General features: G+C 43.7%; 4 protein-coding genes across 4 annotated transcripts in view; 2 read left to right on the plus strand and 2 right to left on the minus strand.

Annotated features, from left to right (window-relative positions):
• The window catches only part of LOC115686175 (protein CHLOROPLAST VESICULATION), a 47,243-nt gene that overhangs the window by 5,181 nt on the left and 27,310 nt on the right, over nucleotides 1-14,752 (plus strand). The gene's annotated exons all lie outside the window — the stretch shown is intronic.
• Nucleotides 2,735-3,796, minus strand: LOC115686220 (uncharacterized). Its single transcript, XM_030611438.1, has one exon. It carries the CDS (start codon nucleotides 3,794-3,796, stop codon nucleotides 2,735-2,737), a length of 1,062 nt encoding a protein of 353 aa, XP_030467298.1.
• Nucleotides 6,822-10,312, plus strand: LOC115686173 (uncharacterized). The gene is made up of 7 exons (XM_030611378.2): nucleotides 6,822-7,156; nucleotides 8,461-8,503; nucleotides 8,606-8,698; nucleotides 8,782-8,844; nucleotides 9,246-9,341; nucleotides 9,506-9,583; nucleotides 10,023-10,312. Exons 1-7 carry the CDS (start codon nucleotides 6,996-6,998, stop codon nucleotides 10,107-10,109), a joined length of 621 nt encoding a protein of 206 aa, XP_030467238.1. The 5' UTR covers nucleotides 6,822-6,995; the 3' UTR covers nucleotides 10,110-10,312.
• On the minus strand, nucleotides 10,969-14,557 carry LOC115686174 (uncharacterized). Its single transcript, XM_030611379.2, has 3 exons — nucleotides 14,271-14,557; nucleotides 11,972-12,094; nucleotides 10,969-11,564 (listed from the first exon to the last, which is right to left on the minus strand). Exons 1-3 carry the CDS (start codon nucleotides 14,422-14,424, stop codon nucleotides 11,347-11,349), a joined length of 495 nt encoding a protein of 164 aa, XP_030467239.2. The 5' UTR covers nucleotides 14,425-14,557; the 3' UTR covers nucleotides 10,969-11,346.

Here is a 14,752-nt window from a genome sequence, read left to right on the forward strand (position 1 = left end):
GTTAGTATCTCTCTCTTTATGTTAAGGGAGCTTAGAGAAATCTTGAATAGTATTCCATGATAGTGCTCGGTAATTATGAAAAATATTTTTTTTTTTGGTAAAGGTAAGTGTATATATAACTTTCTCAAACACCAAATACAAGCTAAAGCTCAAACCAAGTCCTGACCCTATTAGGACATAACCTGTCCATATAGGGTCAAGAGAGGTCCAGCAAGACTATACAAGACAGAGGGGACACCCCAGGGCCCCGAATGAACAAGAGGGGGAAGAAGGTCACCCAACAAGGCTAACCAAAAGACCTACAAACAACAAAGCAGGTACAAGCCAAAGGAACACGGAAAACTCAACCACAAAAACACAAAGGAGACAAGGGAAAGCTATACAAAGGAAAGCCAACCCAGCCCATTTAAGAAAAAATGGATGGTGAGAGCCCCCAACTCCTTTGTAATCTCCTATTCAATGGTGTGTCTGCAACTCTTCCAAGGGTTGAGGCTTTATCCTTCACCACTTTGATCATATGATTGCGTATACCAGGGATGAAAGTACTCTTGTTTCGGAAAATAGAGTTGTTTCTTTCAGTCCATATTATATGACAAAGGGCTCCAAATGAGAACCTGGAGAGACGATGAGCAAATGATGATCCTCCACAAACCTTCATTGCCCATGTTATATGCTTATGCCATGGCCGGTTACGCCATGGAAGATAGCATTTAGTTGCCCAAAAAAACGCCAAGCTTCTTGTAATGGAGCACTGAAAGAAGAGGTGGTTGATTGAGTCCGAAGTAGTACCACAAAACGCACATAGAGCGGAATCAATTCTGCTATTATGAATAAGCGCAGTCTGTGTAGGCAATCTACCAAGGGAAACTATCCATAGAAGAAAGGAGTGGCGTGGAGCAAAATGATGATCCCATATGAAGGAATGCCACTGAGCGGGGAGTCCCTTTCTTCTTATATGGTTCCAAGCTATCGCCACCGAGAAGGTAGAGGATGGTTGAGGAGCCCAGATCAGCTCATCTTCAATGTCATCCTCAAAAATAGGTGGAGGTTCCGTCCAATTCAATATAGTATCCAAAGTATGTGACTGCTGCCATACTGAGTCATAAAAGGCCCGAACAGACCTGTCCCGGGGAATACGAGACTGATAAATGTCCGCATCACTGAACAGAAGGTATAGGGGGCCTTTGTCGTGCCACCAATCAAACCACCATGAGACCGACCGACCATGACCAATTTTCCATCGAAAAATAGTCCGAGCAGAGCCTCGTATGTCAAGGATTTTCTTCCACGTCCAGGAGCAAAAAGTGGGCTTAGAAACAATCCAGAAGTTAGAGCTTTTTATGAAGTTCGAGTGTATCCACTTGCACCACATGGACTCCTTATCGGTGAAAAGAAGCCATATGTGTTTGAGCATCATAGCTCTATTATATTCAGTAAGTCTGCGGATCCCAAGACCTCCTTCTTCTTTAGGAAGGCATACCGTATCCCATGCGACTTTAGCGCCACCCGAACCTAATTCAGGGCCCTTCCAAAGAAATTGTCTCAAAATGGCCTCAATACCATATAGCACCGATTTAGGAAGAGAGAAGATGGTGGCCCAATACACCTGGATAGAATGCAAGACTGATCGATTAAGTTGTAGACGGCCCGCAAAAGACAAGAACCGATGGGTCCAAGATCGGACACGCGACGTTATGGAATCAATCAAGCATTTACAATCCTCTTTACGAAGCCTCGAGGATATGACAAGCACGCCTAGGTATCGAAAGGGAAGAGATCCTTGTTGAAAACCAAGGCAAAGTAGGAGGCCACTATGTAACTCCGGGTTCCCTCCCGAGAGGTAAATATTGTTTTTCCTGGCATTTGGTCTTAGACCAGACCAATTCGAGAACAAATCAATTGCTTCCTTGATTAGTTGTATAGATCTCAAGTGCGCCTGTGCAAATATAAGGACGTCATCCGCGAAGAAAAGATGGGAGGTTCGCACTTTCTTGCAACGCCAGAACCATTTGAAGTCCGGATTATGAGTTTTATTTCTGAGCATACCAGAGAAGATTTCCATAGCTAAGACAAATAAGTACGGCGAAAGTGGATCTCCCTGTCGTATACCCCGGGTACTAGCAAAAAATCCATGAAGCTCCCCATTTATAGCAACTGAGAATTTGGCGGTGGAAATGCAGGCCGAAACTAGCTTAGTAAAGTTTTCCGGAAACTTGTAAGCTGCGAGCACCTTTTGAATGAAGCTCCACTCAATCGTGTCATATGCTTTTTGGAAGTCCACCTTGATGGCGCACTTAGGAAGGTAAGCCTCATGGTGGAAGTCCGCAAACAGCTCCTGGGCGATCATAATGTTGTCACTTATTCTACGACCTCGGACGAATGCCATTTGGGGCGGTCCAATTATCGAAGGTAAGACCTGCGCGATACGCTTTGCAAGAATTTTGGATATGCATTTATAAAGGGTGTTACAACACGCAATTGGTCGGAAATCATTCATACTCGACGCATTGGGGGTTTTCGGTACCAATGTTAATATGGTATTGTTAATCTCTTTGAGCATGCGGCCAGTTTCAAAGAAGTTCTTGATCGCCCTCAAGATTGAAGGGCCAGTAATCTCCCATGTGAGTTTGAAAAATTCAACATTGAATCCATCTGGCCCAGGAGCCTTGCCTTTGGCAAGTGAAAAAAGTGTGGCTTTAATTTCCTCATCGGTTATTGGTTGTGACAAGAATAGCTACTGATTTTCATCTAAGGTCTTGTCAATAAAACCACTCACCTCCCGGACTGAGGTCTGAACAGTGGAAGAGCTGCCGGTGAGTAGTTGATGAAAGTGAGATACTATATGATTTCTAATCGCCAATGGTTCTGTAATAAACTCCTCATCGTCTGATGAAACGGACAAAATTCTATTATGAATACGTCTATGATTGACATGGTGGTGAAAGAACTTGGTATTCATATCCCCTTCCTTAATCCAACGGATTCTGGATTTTTGCCTATAAAAGGATTCTTCTTGAAGTCTTAGGTCGGAAAATATTCTTTGAAGCTCCATTTCTCTTGCAAGAAGGCTCTGGTCGAAGGGGTTCGAGTCCAAGGCCGTCTGAACAATGAATAGGTCCGATCTAGCCTGTTCTGTTCTTGTGGAAATATCCGAGAAGGAACAACGGTTCAAATGTTTCAGCTTAGACTTAAGAGCTTTAAGTTTGCAGCAAACATTGAACATAGGTGTACCCTCAATATGCATATCCCAAACTTGAGTGACTAGATCCAGAAACGTTGGATGAGAAGCCCAAAAGTTGAAAAACTTGAAAGGCTTGTTCGAAGTAGACGGTGGAACAATCTTGATCACCATAGGAGAATGGTCCGAAATACCGGGTGGAGGGAAGTTAGCTTCCAAGTAGGAGAAGATTTGAGACCAACTAGCATTGGTAAGTACTCGGTCAATTTTACGCATTTTCCGGTTGGCACCTGAGGAGTGCGACCATGTGTATCTACAACCAACATAACGGAGATCCTCCAGTCCCGCATGGTCGAGACATTCCTTAAATTCATCAAAAGCTGGAATCCACAGGGTGGAACTGCCCACTCTATTGTCTGGATCTCTAATCGCATTAAAATCCCCAGCAACAAGCCATGGGAGATCACATGAGGAGAGCTGAATAAGGTCAGCCCACAATTGTCTTCGATTCATGAAGGTGTGTTCTCCATATACTACTGTGAGCATACAAGTTTCATTAATGTGCAGCAACCTTGTTTGAGCATGAATTAGTTGAGAAGAGGAGAAATGGAGGTCCATCTCAATCTCATTTGGGTCCCAACCAAGCCATATTCTTCCAAGGGGAGAGAATTCATAATTGGACATCCAATTCCAGTTAGCAAAAAGGGCTTTAGATATCTCAATAAACCGAGAAGCCTTGACTTTAGTTTCTATTATACCAATACAACAAAGATGATTCTTCCTAATAAAGGAGCGAATTTCTGCTTGCCTAAGGGGTCCAACTAGCCCCCTGATATTCCATATTCCAAAAAACATATAAGAAGAAAGGGAAAAAACTATCTCTGAGCTTTCCTTAGCCTCCTCCTTTTAGATTCCTTTTTTGAGGAGGACGGGCTAGGAACACTCATAGGGCATTTCGAGCTATGTGTAGAACCGGGAGAGGGTTTGGGCACATCCTCAGAGACACTGGATGCAAACGTGCGAGATCTAGTGTTGGGGGGGGACACAGCAGCAGCTTCCGTTTCCAGTCTGTCTTCTGAGGCACTAGATGCCTCTAGTTCTACTCGGGAACCAGAGGAGTCTTCAGTGGAATCCTGTGGCGTGGGTAGAGGATCCAGAATCTGCTGATCAATACATCCATATGGTTTCTGAGCATTGGTTTGACTCTGGCCCGCCTCAACTTCTTGGGATGGCCCCATCTCATTGGCTTCTCTCTCGGGTTCCATAGAGCAATACGGATCAACAGCCCTGCAATCTGTCCGAACAGAATTCTGTGCTGGCCGGAGAGACAGAGGTACATGGTCGGATACAGTAGCCTTCAAGGGGGGGAGCTGAACAGGATCAGGAGCGAAGACTGATTCTGTGTTTACCGAGTTCTGTGGCACCAGTAAATCTGGAGGGGGCTGATCGTGATCTTCAGTAGTCGCTGGAGGGCAAAGGCTGGGAGCAGGGGCATGCTCAGTAGCCGGAGTTTTACCTTTCCTGGAATGGACTTGAACCCACCCTTCAGCCCTTTGGAGGTGCACATCCTGACCAGACTTACGAACAGAGTGTGAAGGGCCTGGCGTAGCAGTCTTATTAGTGGACTGTACATGACCACAATCAAACCCATTGGCTCCCTCTTTATGCCCAAAAATACCGCAAGAGGCGCAAGCCATAGGTTTCCACTCATATTCAATATTGATAGTATTCACCTCACCATCCCAGCAGAATTTAACATGTTCAGCTCTTGGTTTGGTGGCTTTGATTACAACACATACTCGCGCAAATGAGATCCTGGTCATCTGTTCAGTTTGAATATCCACATACAATGGTTTGCCAATAGCACTGGCTATGCTACCAATGCCAACAGGAGACCATAAGGCTAAAGGAATGTCTCTAAGTCTTACCCAAACCGGGATAGTATCCAGAGCTCCCTTCTTGAGCTTAAGCTTGGAGTGCCATTGTTGTAATAACATAGTACAGCTGAAGATGGACACCGGCCCCGAGTCAATGATCTTTCTGCGGAATTCATTATCAGGAACACGGAAAAAATAAAACCCATTCTCATGTAGTTTGATCTCAGCAACTTTATCCCCCCATGCCTTCCTTATAGCCTCTTCAGTCAGCTTGAAGGGGACTTTCTTCCCTATAAACTGACCTACAACACATTCCAGCCATATGGGATTCTCAGCAGCTGCTATATCTGGAGTGATATCCACGATCTCTTCACCATCCACCACCCTTGGAGGTATATAAGTTAGGCTATACCCTTTGGTTGAAACTCTAGCAACATTTGCCCAAGTTCTGGTTTTAGGTGCAGGAGGTTGCTGCCCTTGGGATTTGTTGGGCAACTGTCCAACCGCATTGGACATTCCAGCATTGTCAGGTTGAGGCCGATCAGAGGACTCTCGAAAATGGGCACGCCTGAGGGACCTGCTCCTAATCTTAGAACGGCCTCTACTACGGTTTCGACTCTGTCCAGAAGGGGGAATAGAAAGGGAAGGCATTTTCCCCCTCTGTTCTGTTCCAGCATTACCATCTGTGCCTTGAGCAGGTTCGGCAGCAGGGGAAGCGGTCATACAAATCCTAGCCTCCTCCATCAATGACCCACAATCAAACCTCTAACTAGTCAACCATATAGAGCAGCACACCACAGCATTGCAACACTCCAGCTACGCAGCTCAGACAAAATCGCTCCAGAACTACCAAATTCAGAACACCAGCCCAACGCTCGGCTAGCCAAGAGAGAAACCAGAATCACAGAGACGGCACCACCTCAGAACAAGGGCATTACCTTAGTAGGTGAGGGCACCATCTGCTTTGGTCCCAAACGCTCAGACGACCAGCAAAGGCGAGCGTAGCAACCCACGAACAGAGAAATCCAGATTTGAATTCGCTGCTGTTATACTGCACAAGAGACGGAATCCTTTAATGGAGTCACAGAGGAGAGTCACGAGGCCTTCGCTGCCGGAGAACAGCTTCAAAAGCCACCGGAATCCATCGGAATCAGAAGAAATCCACCGGGTGAAAAATATTTTGACAAAGCTAGAATTTATTAAAATTTAAAAAACAAAAGAAGCTTACGTCGAGAAAACCTTGATAATTCATATATTCTTACTGTTACATTCTTTGAATCTCGAATATAGGATCTTAACCTTCTTTTGTTTTGTAAATCATGTAAGAACATATGAATCATCAAAATCACCTAAGAATATATGATTGTCGGTGTTATTATCCCTTTAAAAATTTTTAGAGACGTTGTTGCACATTGAATCAAAGTTTAAAAACTATTTAATGTGGTCCATGAATATTTTGCAAGTTATACCAGGGACCATTTGTGTCATTTTTTCTTATTTTTTGAGCATGTTTGTTTGTATTTTTTAAAAGGGATAATGAGTTCATTGACCATATTGAATAAATTAAAAGTTTAGGGGCGATATTATACGTTATACTAAAGTCTGAGGATTATATTGAATAAATTTAAAAGTTTGAGGGTGATATTGTATACCGAACTTAATTTCAGGATCATTTGTAAAACAACGTTTGTCACAAGAAAGTCAAAAACTAGACCAAACGAGCTTGTCTGTGTCCTCCCAACTGCTAAGAGCGCACGCCTTTACTCTGTCCGTTAAAACCGTTGGATCCACCGCCGCCGAGTGCTTTCGACGGCGGATCTCGAATCCCACGCAGCTCCCGTCCCATCATCTCCAAGGAAACGCCACGGCTCTGCTCTCATCAGCAGCTTCGCACCTTTCTTCCCACGACCAGGAAACCCGGAGAGAGAGAGGCGGCGGCGATGTCGTTTTGCTCGTCCCTGTCGTCACCGCCCGCGCAGCCCTTCTCCCCCTTCTCCAAGCTCAGGGTCTCCAGCGGCGACCACCGGCACCCGGCGGCAGTCCCCGCGGGCCCGCGCTTCAGGGCCTCCGCCGACGTTCCCGACTTCCTCTCCGCCGATTGGTACCCGTTTCTGCGGAGGTCCCCTCGTTATGTTGTTCTATGGTGCATAGGGTCTGTGATCCTCCGTGTTTTCCTGAGGGAATATGTGGGTCGGGCTCGTTGCGGAGAGTTTGTGAGCTTCTTGGTCTTTCTTGAATTTGAAAGTGGAGGATTGATGACATCTGGTTCGGCGATTCATCAATGGTGGATATAGCCAATTTGATAGTTGCTTAGTGGTTCAAGAAATGCTATAGCGTATGATTTTGGGTTCATGGCACATGTTCATTCGGTTACGCACGCCTTCACGTGCGAGAGATTTGTGTTTGGGTCACCAATTCGAGTTTTGGTTTGCACCTTATATAGTCTTTGAATTAGTAGTGTGTGTCTTGTACTGGCATCGCTGAACTTGTTTGGCGGGGATCTTTGTTATGTGGAAGAGAGAGGGGGGGCAATGCTAGAATTTGGTTCTGCTCAATGTTCTACTTCATGACCGCGAATTTTGTCCCGCTTGGGGTGATAGTTGGTGTTCACCTGTCGAATTCCTGTTATTAATTTGTGTCTTTGCAAAATGTTATGATTGTTGTTGAATGTGCTAAATAATTGGTTTATTATGAGTTTATACTATTTCCCAGTTCCCCATGCCTCTTCGATATACTTGTCAGTTCATGTAAAATATTGCCAGACCTGGTCTGGGGGGGAAGAAGATCTTCCCCCCCTCCATTTCCTCTCATTTGGTGAAAGGAAATATAAACGCAGACATCAGGAAATATTTTCCTCCATTTCCTCGATCGTCGTTCTTTCATATAAAAGTGCCAATAGAGCAAATACTTCCTGTTTGTTCTCCTTTTCGGCCTACCGGTTGCCTGCATGTAAAGACTGTATTTCAGTTAATTTCTCTTGCTTGTATGTCTTCGCTAACAGGAAAAAAGAAGGATAGAGAGAGAAGTAGAAGGGGGCAGGAAGCTTCCTTGGCATTCAGTTTGCAATGTGTTCGAACTGCCACTAGACTATCCAAGAGAGACAGCATAACAAATGACTATGATCTTGCTGGCCTGTTTCTTTCCCATATTGTCTTGAAAATACCCACCTTGGCTACTAAAATTGAAACGTACTACTTCGGGAACTATTGAGGGCAATTTTCTTGCTCGTGTCTATGCACATGTACATGTGCATCAGCATAGGGGAGTGACAGTAGTCAACGGTCCTCTACTTCATTGTATTTCTTTAAGCTCAAATGTTGACCCAGATTAGCCGATGACTCTTTTGTGTTGAAAGGTAGAATGGATATGTGCGTTTCATGAAGTTGGGATTGTTTTGGATTGCAGGCTTGAATCTCGGAAGAAGAAACCTTTTGGGCCAAGACTAAATGTAATGTCTTGTGCTTATCAGAGAAATTTTCCTTTCTGCAAAGTATGTAATGTAGAGCCACTTGTTCAGTGTGCATCAATCAAGATTAGATTCTTCTTGTAGTTTAGTGCAGAGGAAGCTGTGCAGCACCAGCTTGATGCGTTGAAGTACAATGACCAACCCCGACAAGATTATGGCATTGAGGTTATGTACAGGGTAAGCTACATCTCATACCTCATGGAATGGTTTCACATCAAATTGGTAGGTTATCTGACAAGGGTGATTTCTTGTTGCCCCAGTTTGCTGGTTTCGATCCTTTTGAAAGGTCGCCTTATTTCGGACCCTTCTTCGACCTGGGGCAGGTGAGTATGCATAAAGTCCTAAATTGTTCCTCCTGGTTCTTCATTACCTTACTGTAGAAATTTTAAGTTTGAAAATTTATGCTGTTTCCTCTTTGAAAGTTATCTGGGAAGTCAATGCCATTCTATGACCATTCTTGCATAAAATGTGCAATGCTGAAAAAATGTGTGATGCGATTGGTCAAATGCCCACTTCTGGTTTGGTGCATGTTGGTTAAATAAATAGTTCAGTCTTCAAGCATTAAGAAGTTCTCCATGTTGCAGATTGTGAAACTAAATTTCTCCACTAATGCTATGAAATGGCCTTTTATCATCAAGTGACAATGTACTTTTCATCAATGCAAGAGTGTTTCTGAGATATTTAAGGGTCCGCACTGACCCCGTTTGATGTTTGCCGTTCTCAGTTTGAGCGGTTTAGGCGTATCTTTCACCATTCCACTTACCGAGTTCTACTTGGTCACAAAGACAGGAAGATCTTGAGCAGCCTATTGGTGAAAGAGGTACACATTTTCTTTAGTGAAAATGTGCAAGTAGGGTCAATAAGTGAATTGGCCGTGTGTTTCTCATCAAGCTAGTGTAGATTCATCCTTGCTTCAGTTTTTACGGTTTTGCTACCGTGTTCTGTCTTGACTAGTAATCAATTTGTTTCACATCCGCTCTGCAGAATCGATTTAAGCAGAGGGTATGGATACAAGGATCACGCCCTGAAGAGGAAGAAACATTTGAATTTACCTTGGTTCAGGTGTGCTCATGTAACCTATGCTGGTCCAAAAATTGTTGCTTTTCATGTAATTCTTGGTGTGTGCTGATGACGCCTCCCACATGCTGAATCTTTTATTTCATAAGTCAAGTAGTGTTCGGATGGATCCTCTGTTTGTCATGGGCAAAACGCACAAACTAGTTCCTGTAGGCCCTTATCTTGAAGCAAGTCAATGGAACCATCTGCATTTCTAATTAGTTTTCTGCCTTTTGGAGGATCATTGGCATCTCTGATCAGATTTGCCTATAATTTCTTTTTGGCCCGTTACACATTTGCATAGTGGCTCTTACCTCATACTGCTAAATACTTTGCTAATCACAGACTTGCTTAACTCTATAGGGCACGCTTATGGTTGTTGGAATGATTGGTCCTCTTGTCAAATTAGTAATCTGCTAATCTCTTTGCTGCTCTAAACTTGCAGAGGGTTGGTGGTTCTTGGGACGGTTATTGGCTGACAGAGTCTCTGCTTCACGATGGAGACGCCTTTTCTGGTGGTTTGGCTTACTGATTGGGGTGTGCCTCCTACGATGTATACAAAAAGTACATATAAGCATAACTCCAAGATAACACATGGACGGTGTCTCTGCCTTCATAATATGTACATAATACGTAAGTAGTAAAATGAATGTCCAATGTCAGAGAAGCTTTGGCCGGGGGTCAGATTGTAAATAAAAACCTTCAATTAGTGGTAATGCTAGCTTTTGCTTTCAATTGTGAGTGCAGACTTTTCATGAACTTTGATTCCCTTACTTGTTCCTCTGGTCTGGTCTACAGATTTGCTTTCACTTAATCTTGCTCTAAGGCCGCATTCTCTGTCAACAATTGTGGTCCTTGTCGTTGAAAATAGAATCAATATGCTTTTGCCTTTTTCTGGTTTTCTTCATTCACGTCGATATCGTCCATCGACTCTCCCGCGCACCCAGCTAAAAACCATTTGGTAGTAAAATCCATTCTTACAATTGATGAATGGATTGGGGAAAAAGGAAAACTATAGGTGGAGAATGGCAAGCTCCTTATTGATTCATCAAAAATTGTTCGGTCAACTGTTGCCCCATCAGATAAACCACCAGCAGTTATCCTAGCGAAAGAACAACAATGTATATCATATTCCACATGAAACTTAACAGAGGCCCTGCAATTTGAAGAGCTTCCTCGGCATCCCTTGCGATCACCCATAAAGGTGGAAATTCAGAATAATTTCAGCACGTTCACCATTCCATCTTCAGGAAATTTTTGCCAGCATCAAATAAAGATACGACGACAATTCAAAAGAAGAAAGGAAAAATCAACTTTTGGATGTGGCGGGTGACATTCAAGCTACAGGACAGTTATCCATCCAATAGCACAAGATATTAGTCACAAAGAGATAAAAGAGCCAGCCAGCTACTAGATTCAAAAGGCCAGATCCTGATGTACAAAATCGCTTGTCCATTCAAACTGAGGCCGAAGAACGTAACAAAGTTGAAAGTTCCATCTTTCTCGAACAAAGTTCCATGTTTCTAGGCAGCCCTTCATGTAATAGAGAGAGTATTTAGTTTTCTCTCTTTGTAACAAAAAAAGAAGGTTACAAGAGTAACTCAGTTTATCAGCAATGCATCAGATGTAACTTAAAAGTTTCTGAGTAATTGAATCAAGAATATGAAGAGAGAGAGAGAGAGAGAGAGTCCCCAGTGACACTGTTGTAAACTAATATGGCACAATGACCATGATCTCCAACTTCAAGAACCAACCAATCCGCGAATCTGTCATTTCTTTGCTTGGGGCTGAGAAACAAACTTGGTGAGGACATAGCAGTCTGGTGGACTAATGTTTGTGTAATAATTCTGGATTGTGTCTGTAATTTCAAATCCAAACTTCTTATAGAAGTTGATGGCATCCTCATTGTTAGTCTGCACGTGCAAGTAGATCTCTGAAATGTTCGGCTTGGTGCAAAGATCGAGAACATGATTCAACAACCTAGTACCTGCAGAAGATCAAGCTAATTAGATCAGCAGAGGCCCCGAACAGTGTTTTGACAGGTCGCAGAACAGAAAGGATTAACTAGGAAAAGTAATGCATGTCTAAAATCAAAGAACACATATCAAAATAACTGGAGAAGTAAGTGAACCAATTCTGTCTCTAAAAACCATAGCAAAGCAAGTGCCCAACAGGCCAACAAGCAAGAAACATCTCAAGTTCAATCACCAAGCACCAATCCAGAGCTCCACTTAACATTCCTGCAAGTCCTGATCCTCCCTCTATATATGTTCCCTTTCTAAATCACCCCCGCCACACTAACTTGTCCAAATCCCCAAGGAAGATGTTCTCTCATGATTTCTAAATACGATGAGAGAGAGAGAGAGAGAGAGAGAGAGAGAGAGAGAGACTTACCGATCCCTAGCCCACGATATGGTGCTAAAACACCCAGCGTCATTATGTATACACGGAATGCCCCGCCTTCCTTCTTCTCAAGTCGACAAGCAATTGATCCAACACAAATGTCATTGTAATATGCTGTAATATTTCAAAGCAAACAAGTTAGATGTCACTTAATGACACTGCTCTTGTAGGTAAGCTACTAGTTCAGGATGGGCACAGAGAGAGAGAGAGAGAGAGAGAGAGGATTTGAAGGCAAAATTTAAGAGGAGCACAACTGCAGTCTTCTAAGTGAGATGTCCTATGGCTATGCTAAGCTAGCTACTTGTGAAAAAGATGCTGACAGAAAGGTATGCCATGGCAGCTATTAAAGCATTTCACATTGTTAAAATGTTGAGAGGTAGTGATCAAAACTTCAGGAAATAATCATTTCGTAGAAGTTAAACCGTGAGTCCTACATCAGATCTCTAAATTAGATATGGACACAATCATCACCCAATTACCTAAATTCACATCCTCAACGATTATGGAAGATACTGCAATCCAGTTTAGAGTTATATTTTTCCTCAAATACCGTGAATGGATGAGGCACAAATGATGTTTGACGCTAGTCATGGACAAATGTTTCTCTAAGCATGTAGTATCTGAATTTGTATCAATACTATCTTTGAAGATGAAAATTTATAGCATAAAAATCCAAGGCCTAAGTTGAAACACACAAAATGGTCAAAAACAAACTCTGTGTTTCTGTTTAGAAGAGAACTAATTCCGATGTGAATAGTGGAAAACCTAATGAATTGTTCAGCAAAACATGGAGATCATCTGCATATATGTCTTAGATTTTTATGGAACTTCTACCTCAGACAAGATATTGAGAACATCCTCCTATGCAAAATACTGATCAGTCCACCAGGTCTTAATAGATCAAAATTAATTGCCACAAGATTGACACACAAAGTGGGAAAAGCACATGCTAACCCAAATATGGAAAACAATAACATATAGTAAACAAGTTAATGAAAGATCGTGATGGTGAGGTGATAATGCAGAGTATAGCAATAATTAAACAAGCTTATGAGGCAACATTTGACCACCAGGACACAGCATATACGGCAATTCAACTAAAAAGAATAAATCTCGCACTGAATCACAAAACTAATGCCTCTCTTAATACAAAGAGTATCTTAGAGCTTGAAAGCAGAAACAAAAAGAATCAAAAGGATATATACCATGAGTAAAAGGCAAAGCATGAGCCTTATCTAATAAGATAAAATGGCTTCACTAGACATAATAAAATGCAAACTCAGACAAAGAACAGCCGATGCAATATAACGCAATAATCCCAGCTAAGTTCATTGCTTCAAATGGACATTTGTAAACAAGAGCAAGAGAAAAGTTGAACAAGTTAATAGTGAAACAACACACAACAGAAACTCAACAGCCAACAATTATGCGTGTCGAAGGATTTTCTAAGTTCAGATACCCCAAACATGATTGAGGCTACAAAAGCAAGTGTTGAAAATGTAAAAGCGAGGAAAAGCAAAAGGGGGAACAACAAGAATGATCAAGAGACGGAAGCTAAACCATCACAATCCAAAAACACTTCACAATCCAATTGGCTACATTCTGGAACATGAGGCAGCATAACAGAACATAACACGAAATGTGACTATGGCATTGACAAGGACAGTGGAATGGACAATAGTAGCCTAGAAAAGAGTAAACTAAAGCAGAGCCTTATGTGGGGTTACGCGCACTTGCACGTCCTTTTCGTCCCAACAAAATCGACCCCGACATAAGACGAGGAACGGGATTCGCGATTCGCAATTCTAATCAAACTCCAGCCCCCAACATTCGAACACAACTCGATCACGAACAACATTTCTCAACAGGACGGACAAGAAACATTCCAAAGTCGCTTCGCAAGCCCGAATCCGTCATGGGTACTCACACCTCAACACTTCCCCACTCTTCAAGGAAACCAAAACCCCCCCACCCTTAAAAAATCCAGACCCAAAATCTCAAACGACCAGCAGAACCCCCGCGCACCCACGAAGCGCAAAGGCGAGCAAGGACCAGGCCGACACACGAAGCGCAGCCGAGCAAAAAGAACCGGAACCCAGAACGCGACGATCGATTCAGAAAGCGAAAAAAAGGAACCCCCCCAACATGACCCGACGAGAGAGCCCCGCGAGACGGCACGGAAACCGCAGCCGCCGGTGGCGGCCCTGCCACGGGGCACGTCACCGCGAGCAACGAGGCGATTCGGGAGCACGAAAGAACGGAGACCCAGAGAAAGGTAAGAGGGAGAGACCGAGCTTGGTGAAGTCGCCGGAGATGATGGCGTCGGCGTAGTACTTGTCGTTGTAGCGGACGGGGAAGAGGGCGGTGTTGAGCTTCTTGAGCTGCATCACGTTCTTGTCCCGCACGCCGTCCAGCGAGATCGACGCCTCTCGGCCCGCCCCCATCCTCTCTCTCTCTCTCTCTCTCCCCTCCACACCCACCACGACCCACGACCCACGAACACACCCAGAGAGAGAAAGAGAGAGATGGGCGTGCAAGTTTGAAATGGGAGAACGAGAGGGGAGGGTGGGGCGGCTGCTGGAAGCAGCAGCAGGAAGCAGCGCAGAAGAGAGAGAGAGAGACAAGCCTTGGCGGCGTACGAGAGAAGAAATACTCTATGGCATGCTGCGAATGCAACACGCGCAAAAACGACGGCGTTTTCTGTCCGTTTGCGTTTTCTGTTCTTGTCGTGAGAAACGACGACGTTGTCTTGTCCGAACGATTGATTTATCC

The sequence above is a fragment of the Syzygium oleosum genome, unplaced genomic scaffold (assembly GCF_021117445.2).
Source record: "Syzygium oleosum isolate NSW1041296 unplaced genomic scaffold, Sole_v2.1 Sole_v2.16, whole genome shotgun sequence".
Lineage (NCBI taxonomy): Eukaryota > Viridiplantae > Streptophyta > Magnoliopsida > Myrtales > Myrtaceae > Syzygium > Syzygium oleosum.

Excerpts from the sequence above, each read along its gene's own strand:
- LOC115686220 (XM_030611438.1), bottom strand. The coding sequence starts at position 3,796 with ATGGACCTCCATTTCTCCTCTTCTCAACTAATTCATGCTCAAACAAGG.
- LOC115686174 (XM_030611379.2), bottom strand. The coding sequence starts at position 14,424 with ATGGGGGCGGGCCGAGAGGCGTCGATCTCGCTGGACGGCGTGCGGGAC. Across the intron at positions 12,095-14,270 it reads CGGCGACTTCACCAAGCTCG|CATATTACAATGACATTTGT; the intron begins GTCTCTCCCTCT and ends GAAATATTACAG. Across the intron at positions 11,565-11,971 it reads ATATCGTGGGCTAGGGATCG|GTACTAGGTTGTTGAATCAT; the intron begins GTAAGTCTCTCT and ends GATCTTCTGCAG.
- LOC115686173 (XM_030611378.2), top strand. The coding sequence starts at position 6,996 with ATGTCGTTTTGCTCGTCCCTGTCGTCACCGCCCGCGCAGCCCTTCTCC. Across the intron at positions 8,504-8,605 it reads CTTTTGGGCCAAGACTAAAT|TTTAGTGCAGAGGAAGCTGT; the intron begins GTAATGTCTTGT and ends TTCTTCTTGTAG. Across the intron at positions 8,699-8,781 it reads GCATTGAGGTTATGTACAGG|TTTGCTGGTTTCGATCCTTT; the intron begins GTAAGCTACATC and ends TTGTTGCCCCAG.